The sequence below is a fragment of the Coregonus lavaretus genome (assembly GCF_964263955.1).
Source record: "Coregonus lavaretus genome assembly, contig: HAP1_SCAFFOLD_1344, whole genome shotgun sequence".
Taxonomy (NCBI): domain Eukaryota; kingdom Metazoa; phylum Chordata; class Actinopteri; order Salmoniformes; family Salmonidae; genus Coregonus; species Coregonus lavaretus.
Genome location: NW_028159995.1, coordinates 102561 through 121889, shown reverse-complemented (window position 1 = coordinate 121889; position 19329 = coordinate 102561). Strand labels below are relative to the sequence as shown.

The 19329-nt window shown below is 44.7% G+C and overlaps 1 protein-coding gene across 1 annotated transcript in view; it reads left to right on the top strand.

The window, feature by feature from the left end:
* Positions 1–407: 407 nt before the first annotated feature.
* The window catches only part of LOC311122284 (collagen alpha-1(XIV) chain-like), a gene marked incomplete at its 3' end in the record, with an annotated part of 121090 nt that continues 102168 nt past the window's right edge, over positions 408–19329 (top strand). The window contains exons 1-14 of the mRNA XM_084196671.1: positions 408–559; positions 2984–3103; positions 4409–4573; positions 5316–5477; positions 6091–6251; positions 9350–9479; positions 9817–9962; positions 11567–11696; positions 11917–12056; positions 12368–12494; positions 13994–14133; positions 16154–16286; positions 16809–16844; positions 18433–18575. Coding sequence (XP_084052797.1) covers positions 502–559; positions 2984–3103; positions 4409–4573; positions 5316–5477; positions 6091–6251; positions 9350–9479; positions 9817–9962; positions 11567–11696; positions 11917–12056; positions 12368–12494; positions 13994–14133; positions 16154–16286; positions 16809–16844; positions 18433–18575 — 1791 coding nt within the window. The remainder of the gene's footprint in view (positions 560–2983; positions 3104–4408; positions 4574–5315; positions 5478–6090; positions 6252–9349; positions 9480–9816; positions 9963–11566; positions 11697–11916; positions 12057–12367; positions 12495–13993; positions 14134–16153; positions 16287–16808; positions 16845–18432; positions 18576–19329) is intronic.

The following is a 19329-nucleotide window of genomic DNA, read 5'->3' as shown; positions in this document are numbered from 1 at the left end:
TCATTCATGGACTCTGATGGACTGTTTCCTGTACTTATCTACATTGTTGACATAGTGTATTCTGATGTAATGTTCTCCTGCTGTCTCGTTGTCCTGCAGTGGAGCCGTTTGTCTGTACGGCTCAGGCCATAGCTGACATAGTGATCCATGTTCTCCTGTCTTACCCTCTTTCCAGTGGATCCTTTTGTCTGCACGACTCAGGCCATAGCTGACATAGTGATCCATGTTCTCCTGTCTTACCCTCTTTCCAGTGGATCCTTTTGTCTGCACGGCTCAGGCCATAGCTGACATAGTGATCCATGTTCTCCTGTCTTACCCTCTTTCCAGTGGATCCTTTTGTCTGCACGACTCAGGCCATAGCTGACATAGTGATCCATGTTCTCCTGTCTTACCCTCTTTCCAGTGGATCCTTTTGTCTGCACGACTCAGGCCATAGCTGACATAGTGATCCTGGTGGATGGATCCTGGAGCATCGGCAGGATCAACTTCCGCTTGGTCCGCATGTTCCTGGAGAACCTGGTCAACGCTTTCAGCGTCGGGATGGACCAGACCAGGATAGGTAAGCAGTAGCATCACTGTCTGTTATTAACCAGGATAGGTAAGCAGTAGCATCACTGTCTGTTATTAACCAGGATAGGTAAACAGTAGCATCACTGTCTGTTATTAACCAGGGTAGGTAAGCAGTAGCATCACTGTCTGTTATTAACCAGGATAGGTAAGCAGTAGCATCACTGTCTGTTATTAACCAGGGTAGGTAAGCAGTAGCATCACTGTCTGTTATTAACCAGGATAGGTAAGCAGTAGCATCACTGTCTGTTATTAACCAGGATAGGTAAGCAGTAGCATCACTGTCTGTTATTAACCAGGATAGGTAAGCAGTAGCATCACTGTCTGTTATTAACCAGGATAGGTAAGCAGTAGCATCACTGTCTGTTATTAACCAGGATAGGTAAGCAGTAGCATCACTGTCTGTTATTAACTAGGATAGGTAAGCAGTAGCATCACTGTCTGTTATTAACCAGGATAGGTAAGCAGTAGCATCACTGTCTGTTATTAACCAGGATAGGTAAGCAGTAGCATCACTGTCTGTTATTAACCAGGATAGGTAAGCAGTAGCATCACTGTCTGTTATTAACCAGGATAGGTAAGCAGTAGCATCACTGTCTGTTATTAACCAGGATAGGTAAGCAGTAGCATCACTGTCTGTTATTAACCTTACTGTACTGTACTGTCACAGGGTTCAATAGCCTGGTCAAATGCAGGTGTGAAGTATATTCCCTCATGTAAGCCTTATCCTAAAATTAAACATACAGTTGAAGTCGGAAGTTTACATACACCTTAGCCAAATACATTTAAACTCAGTTTTTCACAATTCCTGACATTTAATCCTAGTAAAAATTCCCTGTCTTAGGTCAGTTAGGATCACCACTTTATTTTAAGAATGTGAAATGTCAGTATAATAGTAGAGAGAATGATTTATTTCAGCTTTTATTTATTTCATCACATTCCCAGTGGGTCAGAAGTTTACATACACTCAATTAGTATTTGGTAGCATTCCCTTTAAATTGTTTAACTTGGGTCAAACGTTTCGGGTAGCCTTCCACAAGCTTCCCACAATAAGTTGGGGGAATTTTGGCCCATTCCTCCTGACAGAGCTGGTGTAACTGAATCAGGTTTGTAGTCCTCCTTGCTCACACACGCCTTTTCATTTCTGCCCACACATTTTCTATAGGATTGAGGTCAGGGCTTTTTCCTGGCCACTCCAATACCTTGACTTTGTTGTCCTTAAGCCATTTTGCCACAACATTGGAAGTATGCTTGGGGTCATTATCCATTTGGAAGACCCATTTGCAACCATGCTTTAACTTCCTGACTGATGTCTTGAGATGTTGCTTCAATATATTCACATAATTTTCCTTCCTCATGATGCCATCTATTTTGTGAAGTGCACCAGTCCCTCCTGCAGCAAAGCACCCCCACAGCATGATGCTGCCACCCCTGTGCTTCACGGTTGGGATGGTGTTCTTCGGCTTGCAATCTTCCCCTTCTTCCTCCAAACATAACAATGGTCATTATGGCCAAACAGTTCTATTTTTGTTTCATCAGACCAGAGGACATTTCTCCAAAAAGTACGATCTTTGTCCCCATGTGCAATTGCAAACCGTAGTCTGGCTTTTTTATGGCGGTTTTGTAGCAGTGGCTTCTTCCTTGCTGAGCGGCCTTTCAGGTTATGTCGATATAGGACTTGTTTTACTGTGGATATAGATACTTTTGTACCCGTTTCCTCCAGCATCTTCACAAGGTCCTTTGCTGTTGTTCTGGGATTTATTTGCACCAAAGTACGTTCATCTCTAGGAGACAGAACGCGTCTCCTTCCTGAGCGGTATGACGGCTGCGTGGTCCCATGGTGTTTATACTTGCATACTATTGTTTGTACAGATGAACATGGTACCTTCAGGTGTTTGGAAATTGCTCCCAAGGATGAACCAGACTTGTGGAGGTCTAAACATTTTTTTCTGAGGTCTTGGCTGATTTCTTTTGATTTTCCCATGATGTCAAGCAAAGAGGCAGTCAGTTTGAAGGTAGGCCTTGAAATACATCCACAGGTACACCTCCAATTGACTCAAATGATGTCAATTAGCCTATCAGAAGCTTCTAAAGCCATGACATCATTTTCTGGAATTTTCCAAGCTGTTTAAAGGCACAGTCAACTTGGTGTATGTAAACTTCTGACCCACTGGAATTGTGATACAGTGAATTATAAGTGAAATAATCTGTCTGTAAACAATTGTTGTAAAAATTACAAAACTTGCATCATGCACAAAGTAGATGTCCTAACCGACTTGCCAAAACTATAGTTTGTTAACAAGAAATTTGTGGAGTGGTTGAAAAATGACGTTTAATGACTCCAACCTAAAGTGTATGTAAACTTCCGACTTCAACCGTATGTTATTCTAGTCTATTCCACTGTGTTCCCTCCCAGGTCTGGCCCAGTACAGTGGGGACCCCAGGATAGAGTGGCATCTGAATGCCTTCAGCACTAAAGATGCAGTTCTCGATGCTGTGAAGAACCTGCCCTACAAGGGAGGCAACACACTGACAGGTACACCAGCAGGTCCCTCCGACTTCATCCCTAATGACAGCTATGGAAAGGTCACAATACATTTAGCCCAGAGGGGGATGTTAAGCAATGCTTAATACAAAATCTACACAGATGTACTGAAATCTGTTTATAGGGGGATGTTAAGCAATGCTTAATACAAAATCTACACAGATGTACTGAAATCTGTTTATAGGGGGATGTTAAGCAATGCTTAATACAAAATCTACACAGATGTACTGAAATCTGTTTATAGGGGGATGTTAAGCAATGCTTAGTACAAAATATACACAGATGTACTGAAATCTGTTTATAGGGGGATGTTAAGCAATGCTTAATACAAAATCTACACAGATGTACTGAAGTCTGTTTATAGGGGGATGTTAAGCAATGCTTAATACAAAATCTACACAGATGTACTGAAGTCTGTTTATAGATTTTTGCGTGAATGTAAAGTGGTTCGTTAAGGGTAACAAGAGTCAGTGAGGAAAAGCTATGTGACTTTTCGAAGTATCAACCAGTGGAGCCATCATCAGTGACCTGTGTGTATCTGTGTAACTGTGTATCTGTTTAACTGTGTATCTGTCTATTTGTGTATCTGTGTATTTGTGTATCTGTGAATCTGTGAATATGTGAATCTGTGTATCTGTGTAGCTTTGAATCTGTGTATCTGTGAAGCTGTGAATCTGTGTAGCTGTGTAGCTGTGAATCTGTGTATCTGTGTAACTTAACTGTTTAACTCTTTGTATATCTGTGTGTATCTGGGTACACTGAGTGTGCAAAACATTAGGAACACCTTCCTAATATTGAGTTGCATCCCCTTTTTGCCCTCAGAACAGCCTCAATTCGTCGGGGCATGGACTCTACAAGGTGTCGAAGCGTTCCACAGGGATGCTGGCCCATGTTGACTCCAATGCTTCCCACAGTTGTGTTCAAGTTGGCTGGATGTCCTTTGGGTAGTGGACCATTCTTGATACACTTGGGAAACTGTTGCGTGTGAAAAACCCAGCAGCGTTGCAGTTCTTGACATACTCAAACCGGTGTGCCTGGAACCTACTACCATACCCTGTTCAAAGGCACTTAAATATTTTGTCTTGCCCATTCACCCTCTGAATGGCACACATACACAATCCATGTCTCAGTTGTCTCAATGCTTAGAAATCCTTCTTTAACCTGTCGCCTCCCCTTCATCGACACTGACTTGAAGTGGATTTAACAAGTGACATCAGTAAGGGATCGTAGCGTTCACCAGGATTCACCTGGTCAGTCTATGTCATGGAAACTCAGTGTATCTGTGTATGTCTGTAGGCCTGGCCCTGACCTATATCCTGGAGAACAGCTTCAAGCCCGAGTCGGGCTCCAGGAGCGGCGTACCCAAAGTTGGTATCCTGATCACAGACGGGAAGTCCCAGGATGATGTGATCCCCCCCGCCCAGAGCCTGAGGGACGCTGGCGTCGAACTCTTCGCCGTCGGTAGGACGCAGGGCCTTGTTGTCCTTACTGTAGTATGAACACGTGATGGCGTCTTTAGGTGAACTACAGTGCATTCGGAAAGTATTTAGACCCCTTGGCTTTTTCTGCATTTTGTTACGTTACAGCCTTATTCTCAAATTGATTAATTCGTTTTTTTTCCCCCCTCATCAATCTACACACAATACCGCATAATGACACAATCAATTGAATTTACCACAGGTGGACTCCAATCAAGTTGTAGAAACATCTCAAGGATGATCAATGGAAACAGGATGCACCTGAGCTCAATTTCTAGTCTCATAGCAACGGGTCTGAATACTTATGTAAATAAGGTTTATTTTTATATTTTTATATACATTTGCAATAATGTATAACAACCTGTTTTCGCTTTGTCATTATGGGGTATTGTGTGTAGATTGCTGAGAATTTTTATTTATTTAATCCATTTTAGAATAAGGCTGTAACGTAACAAAATGTGGAAAGTGTCAAGGGGTCTGAATACTGCGAGACTTGATGCTGTCGGTAGGACACATTTAGTGTGCCATGTAAGTTGTTTTAGAGGCAAAGGCTGACAATGTGACACATTTGGATATACTTCTGCCCTTTGTGTTATGTTAAGGGAAACAAAAGGAAATGGATAGATCTTGATCTTAATCCTAATCTTGATCTTAATCTTAATTTAAATCTTAATCCTGATCTTAATCTTAATCTTGATTTTAGTGCTCTCTCTCCCTGCGTGCAGGTGTGAAGAACGCTGATGAGAATGAGCTGAGGGCCATAGCTTCTGAGCCTGACCACACTCATGTGTACAACGTGGCAGACTTCAGCATCATGAGCTCCATAATAGAGGGACTTACCAAGATAGTATGTGAACGGGTAGAGGAGCAGGACAAGGAGATCAAAGGTGAACAAATCAAATCAGAGAGCAAAGCTGTTGACACGTCAGTCATCACACTACTGTCTACCTCCACAGTACTGTCTCATGCACTTAGACATAGTGCACAGTCTTTAATATTGAGCAGGCCTCAGGTAGTCGCTAGAAATCTGAGCTGAAATAACTCCTGTCTGTTTAATACACTTCATACTTAATCAGCATGCATTTGAATCATCATAATGCTGTCCATGTGTAGTGCACGCTGAATAAACAGGTTCCAAAAGGGATCTTCGGCTGTCCCCATAGGAATACCCTTTTGGGTTCCATGTACAACCCTCTATGGAATGAGTTCTACATGGAACCCAAAAGGGTTCTACCTGGAGCCAAAAGGGTTCTAGCTGGAACCAAAAAGAGTTATTCACAGAGTTATCCTATGGGGACAGCCGAAGAACCCTAGATAGCACAAACCTTCCAGACCATAAATTCTCTAACCGTCCGTTATAATGTATCTCCAGGAGAGACGGCAGATAAGGAGACACAGGTAGCTCCGAGTGACATCAACGTGTCCTACAGTACAGTATACTGAACAGTCTTTCACCTTATATGATGCTATCCTGGACTATCTGAATGTCTGTTTCTCCAGGAGAGTCTGCAGAACAGGAGACACGGGGAGCTCCTCAGGACCTAGTGATATCAGAGGTGACAGCCAGGAGTTTCAGGGTGTCCTGGAGTCACGCCCCCGGCAGTGTAGAGAAGTACCGTGTGGTGTATTACCCAGCTACCCAGGGAGGACGGCCTGAAGAGGTATACACTCACACACCATCTTGGTCTCCCACCCAATAGTCGCGTATCCGTTTTTTTTAATGTCCATCTGCTGCAGTTGAAACCAGGGGTCGGGAACCTAAATAATTTTCCAATCGTTTTGTTCTGAATAGAATCACAAATTATTTTCGTTCCGTTCCACTGTTCCGACTAGCAAAATAAAGTTCTGAACCGGTTCGAACCAAAAAACAACAGTACCAGTTTATATCATTCCTTTTGGTTCCTTTTTTAACGTGTGAAATCAACAGCTTTTTACATTTAGCTCATTAAATGACTTGACCAATCAGTGCGGAGAGAGCAGGCAAGCTAGTTGCGCAAGATGCGACGGAAATCTTGCGGGTGGAGAGAGATCAAGAGAGGGTTGAGGAGGAGGCTTGAAGCGCTGGGCATCTTGTTATGACATGTATTATCTGAATTAGGTCCACAGAATTATACCCAGGAGGAGCGGCTTCTATGGAGGAACTTTTGAACGTCCTTTGAGCTAGCTAGCTAACAAGCTTGTGTGTGCAGAGCGGCACCAGAATCAAAAACACGTCTTGTCGTTTTGTAGTTAATAAATCCAATGTGAAACGTGATAACTAGGCCTATAGTATCCTTAACTAGCATTGAAAAAGTGAATCCATTCTTTACTAGCTAATTAAAAAGCTTTCTCCCTATCTTCTGAATCAAGCGTCAATGTAACGTCAGTACAGTAGCCTATACGTCTGAGGGGGGAGGGGCAGGTAGCCTAAACACACACAGATAAAGATGTTCAGCTTGCAGGCAGACACTGGAATACGTTTCTGAGTGACAGAGTGAGGGCTTTGCATAGGCGCTTTGTTGCATTCTTTTGTTGGGACTAGACAAAAATGCCTGGAACGTTAAATAACGTTATTAACCGGTTCCCATGCTTTTAAAAATAACGGTTCTGTTCTGGAACAGTATGGATCACTTTCGTTCCTGGTTCCGTTTCTGTTCTTTGAAAAATGTCGTTCTTTTCCAGTTTTTCTGTTCTGTTCCCCTGAACCGGTTCCAACCCTGGTTAAAACACACCCACTGTAAATTCAGTGAGACACAAGACAATAAATGACTGAATGCACACCTGATACTGCAGTGAAATGTCAGTCATTCCCCTTGCCCTGTCTTCTGTCCTCCTCCATCCCTCCCCTGAATTCATCCAGTACTCCAGTCATAGTTGAAACACTGACTGGGAAAAACAACGGAGTGCACGTGACACCCCTGGCCTCTATCGGCGTTCCTCCATCCCTCATCCCCTGTATCCATCCAGGACTCCAGCTGTCTAGGCTGTGTCCCAAATGGTGCCCTGTGGGCCCTGTCAAAAGTAGTTCAGATGTACAGGACTACTTTACTGGATGTATTGACTCCAGATGTTCAGGACTACTTTACTGGATGTATTGACTCCAGATGTACAGGACTACTTTACTGGATGTATTGACTCCAGATGTACAGGACTACTTTACTGGATGTATTGACTCCAGATGTACAGGACTACTTTACTGGATGCATTGACTCCAGATGTACAGGACTACTTTACTGGATGTATTGACTCCAGATGTTCAGGACTACTTTACTGGATGTATTGACTCCAGATGTACAGGACTACTTTACTGGATGTATTGACTCCAGATGTACAGGACTACTTTACTGGATGTATTGACTCCAGATGTTCAGGACTACTTTACTGGATGTATTGACTCCAGATGTACAGGACTACTTTACTGGATGTATTGACTCCAGATGTACAGGACTACTTTACTGGATGCATTGACTCCAGATGTACAGGACTACTTTACTGGATGTATTGACTCCAGATGTTCAGGACTACTTTACTGGATGTATTGACTCCAGATGTACAGGACTACTTTACTGGATGTATTGACTCCAGATGTACAGGACTACTTTACTGGATGTATTGACTCCAGATGTTCAGGACTACTTTACTGGATGTATTGACTCCAGATGTACATGTCTACTTTACTGGATGTATTGACTCCAGGTGTACATGTCTACTTTACTGGATGTATTGACTCCAGATGTACAGGACTACTTTACTGGATGTATTGACTCCAGATGTACAGGACTACTTTACTGGATGTATTGACTCCAGATGTACAGGACTACTTTACTGGATGTATTGACTCCAGATGTACAGGACTACTTTACTGTATGTATTGACTCTGTGTATCTCTCTGACCCAGTCTCTGTGTATCTCTGTTAATCTCTCTGACCCAGTCTATGTGTATCTCCCCCTGGCCCAGTCTCTGTGTATTTCTGTGTTTCTCTCTGGCCCAGTCTCTGTGTATCTCTCTGACCCAGTCTCTGTGTATCTCTGTGTATCTCTCTGGCCCAGTCTCTGTGTATCTCTCTGACCCAGTCTCTGTGTATCTCTCTGACCCAGTCTCTGTGTATTTCTGTGTTTCTCTCTGACCTAGTCTCTGTGTATCTCTGTGTATCTCTCTGGCCCAGTCTCTGTGTATCTCTCTGACCCAGTCTCTGTGTATCTCTGTTAATCTCTCTGACCCAGTCTATGTGTATCTCTCTGGCCCAGTCTCTGTGTATTTCTGTGTTTCTCTCTGGCCCAGTCTCTGTGTATCTCTCTGACCCAGTCTCTGTGTATCTCTGTGTATCTCTCTGGCCCAGTCTCTGTGTATCTCTCTGACCCAGTCTCTGTGTATGTCTCTGACCCAGTCTCTGTGTATCTCTGTGTATCTCTCTGACCCAGTCTCTGTGTATCTCTCTGACCCAGTCTCTGTGTATCTCTCTGACCCAGTCTCTGTGTATCTCTCTGACCCAGTCTCTGTGTATCTCTGTGTATCTCTCTGACCCAGTCTCTGTGTATCTCTCTGACCCAGTCTCTGTGTATTTCTGTGTTTCTCTCTGACCCAGTCTCTTTGTATTTATGTGTATCTCTCTGGCCCAGTCTCTGTGTATCTCTCTGACCCAGTCTCTGTGTATCTCTCTGACCCAGTCTCTGTGTATCTCTGTGTATCTCTTTGACCCAGTCTCTGTGTATCTCTCTGACCCAGTCTCTGTGTATCTCTGTGTATCTCTTTGACCCAGTCTCTCTGTATCTCTCCCAGTCTGTGGTGGACGGCACAGAGAACTCAGTGGTTGTGCAGAATCTCAACTCCTTGACAGAGTACCAGTTAGCTGTGTTTGCTGTCTACACCAGCTCAGCTAGCGAGGCACTTCGTGGCAGCGAGACCACATGTGAGTCCACCTCCCTTCTCATTGTCAGCAAGACTATTTTCTACAGTTGTTATTTTTTCCTCAGCTCCTGTGCCAAGTTGGATGGGTGTAAACATACTCTTTCACCTAGGTTTAACCCACCTCTCTGTGTGTGTCTGTGTGTCTGTGTGTCTGTGTGTGTCTGTGTCTGTGTGTCTGTGTGTCTGTGTGTCTGTGTGTGTCTGTGTCTGTGTGTCTGTGTGTCTGTGTGTCTGTGTGTCTGTGTGTGTCTGTGTCTGTGTGTCTGTGTCTGTGTGTGTCTGTGTCTGTGTGTCTGTGTGTCTGTGTGTGTTTGTGTGTGTTCGTTCCTGTGTCTCAGTGGCTCTCCCCATGGTGAACGGCCTGGAGCTGTACGATGTTACCCACAACACTATGCGGGCGCGGTGGAGCGGTGTGCAGGGCGTCTCGGGGTACACGGTCCTCTACGCCCCCCTGACCGAGGACGGGGCCTCCGACGAGAAAGAGGTACCCCAGCCAGAGGGCCGCGAGCCTGGGTGGGATTGGTCTGGGGGAGGGTCCTTCCTGGAGGGGCTGGTGGTGGTCCGTGTCTCTTTTCTTCTGGTGAAATCTAGCATGGATACTCCCTAGTTACTAAACCACAGGATCACCGGGGTGGTAGGCTTTGTGTCAGTGGATCTGGTGCTAAACTGAAAAGAATCTCCAGCAGCACACTGGTGATGGAGGCAGGAGAGGCCTCAATAAGAGGACTTCCTCTGTCCCTGTCCCTGTCCCTGTCCCTGTCCCTGTCTCTAGAGAAAATGTTGCAGTTTTAAAGAAAGTTTGCTTCAATTCTACTCATTTTGCCATGGGGCGGAGAGAAGATTTTGCAGTTTTATAACTAATTTCATGCAATTCTACTCATTTTGCCATGGGGCAGAGAGAATTGTTTAGCAATTTTATAACTAATTTCATACAATTCTACTCATTTTGACATGGGGCGGAGTGTGATGAGTGTGATAGAAGGAGTCAGGCGCAGGAGGGTAATCACCGAATGCAGAGTTTATTCCGTCGTACACACATAGCGCTGGATAGCGACAAACGAAACAGGCACAGGGGACATATCTACCCTGGCAATACAAGGTAACGGTAGCTCAACAATAACAGGCACAGGGGACATATCTACCCTGGCAATACAAGGTAACGGTAGCTCAACAATAACAGGGGAAATATCTACCCTGGCAATACAAGGTACGAGTAGCTCCACCGAGCTACAATACTCTCACAAAGAAACAATCACCCACAAGGACAAGGGGGGCAGAGGGAACACTTATACACAGACTAATGAGGGGATATGAACCAGGTGTGTGTGATTGACAAGACAAGACAAATGGAATGATGAATAATGGAGCGGCAGTGGCTAGTAGGCCGGAGATGACGAACGCCGAAGCCTGCCCGAACAAGGAGGGGAGGCAGCCTCGGCGGGAAGTCGTGACACGGAGAGAAGATTTAGCAATTTTATAACTAATTTCATGCAATTCTACTCATTTCGCCATGGGGCTGAGAGGAAAATTAGCTATTTTACATTTTGCCATAGGTTGGAGAGAAATGGGAGAATTTTTTAATATGATATCTGAGTGAGACTGACTAACAAAATCAATGGGGGCCCCTGGTCGGTAGTTCGACCATGATCGCAAGTTTAGATAGCTGTCTGCTAAACTAACTTAGCAAATGTTTTGCTGACATGGGCTAATTGACTGACTATCAGTGACTGACATAACAAAAAAAATATATATTATCAGAGGGCCTTCAAAAGGGGTGCCGCGGGCCGGAATATTCCAGAAGATGCCTCAGAAATAATACTGTACATTCTATAAAGCTTTTTTCAGACAGTGGAAAGAAGTTACATGTTTCATATTGAATTATTCTCCATACTAATCAGGCTTCCAGATGGTACTTCTTGGGTTGAGTCCCAATGGCACCCTATTCCCTATATAAATCCACTACATTTTGAAAATACAAATACTACAAAAGTAGTGCACTGTATAAGGAATAGGGTGTCATTTGGAACGCACACCACTGTGTCACCAGGACCTTCACTGGTGCCACGTTTTTCCCCATTAAACCAACAGATGAAGGTGTCAGACGCAGTAACTGACCTGGAGCTGGGGGCCTTGACTCCTGCTACAGAGTACACTGTGACAGTCTATGCCATGTATGGAGAAGAGGCTAGTGATCCTATGACTAACCAGGAGACCACCTGTGAGTGTCCTCTCAAACTTACTGTAACATATTCAACAATTCAGATAAAGGTTGAGATAGATACTGTATATCTTCCTGTCTTCAGAAGTTGTAACTATCTCTTGTAGCTGTATAGCACATTGTGACAACTGCTGATGGAAAAAGGGCTTTATAAATACATTTGATTGATTGATTGATCTCTGCAACATGACGTATTGAGTTAACCCCTTTGTGTCTGCAGTGCCACTGAGCCCTCCCAAGAACCTTGTGTTCTCTGAGGTGGACCACAACTCAGCCAAACTGTCGTGGGAAGCTGCCTCTAGGAAGGTGACAGGATACCGCATTATGTACGTCAAGACTGGCGGGCGACAGACTAATGAGGTGAGAGACAAGACTAGGGGATTTAACTTAGAACAAGACTAGGGGATTTAACCTAGAACAAGACTAGGGGATTTAACCTAGAACAAGACTAGGGGATTTAATCTAGAGTTATCCATATATTGCATCTGACTTCCTCCTTCTCTCTCTCTCTCTCTCTCTCTCTCTCTCTCTCTCTCTCTCTCTCTCTCTCTCTCTCTCTCTCTCTCTCTCTCTCTCTCTCTCTCTCTCTCTCTCTCTCTCTCTCTCTCTCTCTCTCTCTCTCTCTCTCTCTCTCTCTTCTCTCAATACTGTGTGTCTCTGTTTCCCCTTAGGTGGAGGTGGGTCCAGTCACGTCCTGGACTCTAAATGACCTGACGTCTGTAATGGAGTATGAGGTGGCCATCTTTGGGATCTACAACGAGGGCCAATCAGAAGCCATCTCTGGCATGTTCACCACCGGTAAGAACCAATCAGAGTCTATCAGAGTAGTGCCAGATGGCAGGGTTGGCACTTTAGGAGCTATTTTATTGGTACTAACCAGGTCAGAGTACTACTGTAGTATGAGTTCTTCCTATTGGTACTAACCAGGTCAGAGTACTACTGTAGTATGAGTTATTCATATTGGTACTAACCAGGTCAGAGTACTACTGTAGTATGAGTTCTTCCTATTGGTACTAACCAGGTCAGAGTACTACTGTAGTATGAGTTCTTCCTATTGGTACTAACCAGGTCAGAGTACTACTGTAGTATGAGTTCTTCCTATTGGTACTAACCAGGTCAGAGTACTACTGTAGTATGAGTTCTTCCTATTGGTACTAACCAGGTCAGAGTACTACTGTAGTATGAGTTCTTCCTATTGGTACTAACCAGGTCAGAGTACTACTGTAGTATGAGTTCTTCCTATTGGTACTAACCAGGTCAGAGTACTACTGTTGTATGAGTTCTTCCTATTGGTACTAACCAGGTCAGAGTAGTACTGTTGTATGAGTTCTTCCTATTGGTACTAACCAGGTCAGAGTACTACTGTAGTATGAGTTCTTCCTATTGGTACTAACCAGGTCAGAGTAGTACTGTAGTATGAGTTCTTCCTATTGGTACTAACCAGGTCAGAGTACTACTGTAGTATGAGTTCTTCCTAGTGGTACTAACCAGGTCAGAGTACTACTGTTGTATGAGTTCTTCCTATTGGTACTAACCAGGTCAGAGTACTACTGTTGTATGAGTTCTTCCTATTGGTACTAACCAGGTCAGAGTACTACTGTAGTATGAGTTCTTCCTATTGGTACTAACCAGGTCAGAGTAGTACTGTACTATGCGTTCTTCCTATTGGTACTAACCAGGTCAGAGTAGTACTGTAGTATGAGTTCTTCCTATTGGTACTAACCAGGTCAGAGTACTACTGTAGTATGAGTTCTTCCTATTGGTACTAACCAGGTCAGAGTACTACTGTTGTATGAGTTCTTCCTATTGGTACTAACCAGGTCAGAGTACTACTGTTGTATGAGTTCTTCCTATTGGTACTAACCAGGTCAGAGTACTACTGTTGTATGAGTTCTTCCTATTGGTACTAACCAGGTCAGAGTACTACTGTTGTATGAGTTCTTCCTATTGGTACTAACCAGGTCAGAGTACTACTGTTGTATGAGTTCTTCCTATTGGTACTAACCAGGTCAGAGTACTACTGTAGTATGAGTTCTTCCTATTGGTACTAACCAGGTCAGAGTACTACTGTAGTATGAGTTCTTCCTATTGGTACTAACCAGGTCAGAGTAGTACTGTACTATGAGTTCTTCCTATTGGTACTAACCAGGTCAGAGTACTACTGTTGTATGAGTTCTTCCTATTGGTACTAACCAGGTCAGAGTACTACTGTTGTATGAGTTCTTCCAGTCAGAAGTGATGTGTGTTTTACCTCATCTTCTATCTGATCTGATGATGCTGTTTGATCTCTCTAATAGACCCTGTGCCAGGCCCCGTTGACCTCCAGGCCAGTGAGGTCACCACAGAGAGCTTCCGGGTCAGCTGGGGTCACTCTGTTCCGGGCATCGTCCTCTACAAACTGACCTGGGCTTCTTATGATGGAGAGGACACTAAGGAGGTCAGTACTGGGACAACCCACTAAGGAGGTCAGTACTGGGACAACCCACTAAGGAGGTCAGTACTGGGACAACCCACTAAGGAGGTCAGCACTGGGACAACCCACTAAGGAGGTCAGTACTGGGACAACCCACTAAGGAGGTCAGTACTGGGACAACCCACTAAGGAGGTCAGTACTGGGACAACCCACTAAGGAGGTCAGTACTGGGACAACCCACTAAGGAGGTCAGTACTGGGACAACCCACTAAGGAGGTCAGTACTGGGACAACCCACTAAGGAGGTCAGTACTGGGACAACCCACTAAGGAGGTCAGTACTGGGACAACCCAAAAGGGAAATCAGACCTGGATCAATACATTTGTCAAATGCTTCCTAAGACTCTTCCTGCTGTTGATTTAGTTTGCCAGGTAAAATAGAATCAATGGAATAGTCCCAAAAGTGCAAACTCCAATACCCATATGCCAAGTTAGATACTTGACTTGATTGGGTGCCTGATTGACTGGGTTTTTAGAGGCTGATATAACTGTGATCATGCCTCAGATCCAAAGTGTTGATCATCTGTCCTTAACAAGACAACATCAGGTGCAGAATGACACCACGCTCCAGTCTCTAGCCAGCTGGTGAAATATTAGCATGGTCCCAGATCAGTTTGTGCTGTTTTGCCAACTCCTATGACAGCAGCCATTGGAGTTGGCAATAAAGCACAAACCGTTATGGGCCCAGGCTAGTGAAATATGCTCTCTGAACTGACTCACCACCCTCATGCATCACCTGGGCCTGGCCTTTTCCTGGGTCCGGACTGACTGCTGGAGCTAGCTGGTCTTTACAGATAGCACAGCAGGACTGCAGGTCGGTGTGTTTTCCTGGGAGTCACCGCTGCAGAAAATAACAATGTGTCCCAAATGGCACCCTATTCCCTGTAAAGTGCACTACTTTGGATCTGAGCCCTATGGGCCCTGGTCAAAAGTAGTGCACTAAATGGAGAATAGGGTGCCATTTGGACCGCATGCTGTGACTGTAGAGCTGTGAGTCTGTGACTCTGAGGTAGGGTGGTGGAATGTTACACCACTGAGACCCAAAACGCTCCGTCGATCTGGAGAGGAGAGATTTTCCCACAAAACCCAACAACCCAGACTAGTTGAGTTAATCCATGAGAGAGCAGTGTATGATAATTATATTGATCATAGATCAGCATGTCTATTTTATCCTTTCTGTTTTCTATTCTCTCTTATTTCTCTCTCGCCATATCTCTTTCTTTCTTTCTTTCTTTCTTTCTCTCTTTCTTTCTCTCTCTTTCTCTCTCTTTCTTTCTCTCTTTCTTTCTCTCTTTCTTTCTTTCTTTCTTTCTTTCTCTCTCTCTCTCTCTCTCTCTCTCTCTCTCTCTCTCTTTCTCTCTCTCTCTCTCTCTCTCTCTCACTAACTCTCTCTCTCTCACTAACTCTCTCTCTCTCTCTCTCTCTCACTAACTCTCTCTCTTCACTAACTCTCTCTCTCTCTCTCTCTCTCTCTCTCTGTCTCTCTCTCTCTCTCTCTCTCTCTGTCTCTCTCTCTCTCTCTCTCTCTCTCTCTCTCTCTCTCTCTCTCTCTCTCTCTTCTCTCTCTCTCTCTCTCTCTCTCTCTCTCTCTCTGTTTCTGTCTCTCTCTCACTAACTCTCTCTCTCTCTCTGTCTCTCTGTCTCTCTCTCTCTCTCTCTCTCTCTCTCTCTCTCTCTCACTAACTCTCTCTCTCTCTCTCTCTCTCTGTCTCTCTCACTAACTCTCTCTTTCACTAACTCTCTCTCTCTCTCTCTCTCTGTCTCTCTCTCTGTCTCTCTCTCTCTCTCTCTCTCTCTCTCTCTCTCTCTCTCTCTCTCTCTCTCTCTCTCTCTCTCTCTCTCTGTCTCTGTCTCTCTCTCACTAACTCTCTCTCTCTCTCTGTCTCTCTGTCTCTCTGTCTCTCTCTCTCTCTCTCTCTCTCTCACTAACTCTCTCTCTCTCTCTCTCTCTCTCGCTCTCGCTCTCTCTTTCTCTCTGTATTCTAGATGGTTCTAAGTGGTGATGTGGACTCCTTCCTCCTCAGTGGACTGAGCCCTAACACGGAGTATGAGGTGATGCTCCAAGCCATCTTCAAAGACCAATCAGAGAGTGATGCAGTGTTAGTGGTGGAGACAACACGTAAGAGAACAATACAACTCAACTCATTCTCCATGCAGCATACAGCAGAACCATTCTCCATGCAGCATACAGCAGAACCATTCTCCATGCAGCATACAGCAGAACCATTCTCCATGCAGCATACAGCAGAACCATTCTCCATGCAGCATACAGCAGAACCATTCTCCATGCAGCATACAGCAGAACCATTCTCCATGCTGCATACAGCAGAACCATTCTCTCATGTTTAGTTTCTGCAGTTTAAACCTTGACTTTAAAAATCAGAACTTATCTTATCTGCAAAGGGCCAGGCTTTCACTCCAGCCAAATCAGTAAGACACCAGATTCAAGTATTGAACTAATCACTTTGTCCAATAAATACTTAATTAGTTGAATCAGATGTGGCACTGCTTTGACTAGAGCTGCAGCCTGCACCCACACTGGGTATGCAACGTTGACAAATCTAAACTGTAATAGTTCATTCAGTTCCAGTATTGTCTTTCTCTCTGTTTGTCTAACTACCTGTGTCATTGTTGTTTCCAGTTGCCAGGACAACAACGGTTGCCACTACAACGCCAGGTAATGAATGCATGTTGTGACTGGTGTTTAAATTATTCTTATTGGTCGAATGGAAAAGGCACTTTTTCATGTTGTCACCGAGCGTTCTGCTCCCACAAGTCTCTCTGACTCAATTATAGTCCTGGTACCATCGGCTCTCAGGTCCATATGGGACCAAACTGGAGTTTCCAAATTCAATCAAAAAAGTGTTTGTTTTAGATTTACTACTTTTAAACTAGTGTCGTATTTCTCAGGCAAAAAGGTCTGGAGTCATTTAGTCTCTTGTACCTGGGTTATATCTGCTAGCTAGGGCTCAGAGTTATTCCTGGTGGATATTTAGTCTCTTGTACCTGGGTTATATCTGCTAGCTAGGGCTCAGAGTTATTCCTGGTGGATATTTAGTCTCTTGTACCTGGGTTATATCTGCTAGCTAGGGCTCAGAGTTATTCCTGGTGGATATTTAGTCTCTTGTACCTGGGTTATATCTGCTAGCTAGGGCTCAGAGTTATTCCTGGTGGATATTTAGTCTCTTGTACCTGGGTTATATCTGCTAGCTAGGGCTCAGAGTTATTCCTGGTGGATATTTAGTCTCTTGTACCTGGGTTATATCTTCTAGCTAGGGCTCAGAGTTATTCCTGGTGGATATTTAGTCTCTTGTACCTGGGTTATATCTTCTAGCTAGGGCTCAGAGTTATTCCTGGTGGATATTTAGTCTCTTGTACCTGGGTTATATCTTCTAGCTAGGGCTCAGAGTTATTCCTGATGGATATTTAGTCTCTTGTACCTGGGTTATATCTGCTAGCTAGGGCTCAGAGTTATTCCTGGTGGATATTTAGTCTCTTGTACCTGGGTTATATCTTCTAGCTAGGGCTCAGAGTTATTCCTGGTGGATATTTAGTCTCTTGTACCTGGGTTATATCTTCTAGCTAGGGCTCAGAGTTATTCCTGGTGGATATTTAGTCTCTTGTACCTGGGTTATATCTTCTAGCTAGAGCTCAGAGTTATTCCTGGTGGATATTTAGTCTCTTGTACCTGGGTTATATCTGCTAGCTAGGGCTCAGAGTTATTCCTGGTGGATATTTAGTCTCTTGTACCTGGGTTATATCTGCTAGCTAGGGCTCAGAGTTATTCCTGGTGGATATTTAGTCTCTTGTACCTGGGTTATATCTTCTAGCTAGGGCTCAGAGTTATTCCTGGTGGATATTTAGTCTCTTGTACCTGGGTTATATCTTCTAGCTAGGGCTCAGAGTTGTTCCTGGTCAGGTCATGTGGTCAGGAAAACATCCTGGCCCTAAGAGTGTTGCCTCTTTGGCAGGGGTTGCTTTGGTTTGGTTTTAGAATGACTTCTTACTTGAGCACGCTGGTATAAAATTACAGACTAATCCTGGTTCACAAAGATGTGTTTGTTGACTGCTATGTGTTGTTAAAGTGCATGATGCTGAATATCATGATTTTGATTGCATATGTTGATGATGAGTCATTTCATGTTGTGTTAACTCAACTCTGTATATCTGGTTTCTTGTCCTAGCTGTTATCAACTAACTGACCTGGTCAAACGGATTAAATAAGTCTATACATGAATATCTCTGTGCTATCTGTCCCCCTCCAGTGGCGCGTCAGGCGGTGAGAGGCCTACAGGTCCAGGATGAGACCACCTACAGTCTGGAGGTGTCATGGCAACTGGAGGACCCTAAGGTGGACCAGTACAGAGTCACCTACGTCAGCCTCACGGGAGACCGCAACGAGGAGTCAGTGAGTTTGGGGCCCGTTTAGAGGCAGCGTCTTGCAGTGATCATGATCTGTGGTGTACTGAGTCACTCTGGAGTCCTGCACCTTAGCAGCCGTGTTGTTGGTAGTCTCACACCGTCCTGCACCTTAGCAGCCGTGTTGTTGGTAGTCTCACACCGTCCTGCACCTTAGCAGCCGTGTTGTTGGTAGTCTCACACCGTCCTGCACCTTAGCAGCCGTGTTGTTGGTAGTCTCACACCGTCCTGCACCTTAGCAGCCGTGTTGTTGGTAGTCTCACACCGTCCTGCACCTTAGCAGCCGTGTTGTTGGTAGTCTCACACCGTCCTGCACCTTAGCAGCCGTGTTGTTGGTAGTCTCACACCGTCCTGCACCTTAGCAGCCGTGTTGTTGGTAGTCTCACACTGTCCTGCACCTTAGCAGCCGTGTTGTTGGTAGTCTCACACCGTCCTGCACCTTAGAAGCCGTGTTGTTGGTAGTCTCACACTGTCCTGCACCTTAGCAGCCGTGTTGTTGGTAGTCTCACACCGTCCTGCACCTTAGCAGCCGTGTTGTTGGTAGTCTCACACCGTCCTGCACCTTAGCAGCCGTGTTGTTGGTAGTCTCACACCGTCCTGCACCTTAGCAGCCGTGTTGTTGGTAGTCTCACACTGTCCTGCACCTTAGCAGCCGTGTTGTTGGTAGTCTCACACCGTCCTGCACCTTAGCAGCCGTGTTGTTGGTAGTCTCACACCGTCCTGCACCTTAGCAGCCGTGTTGT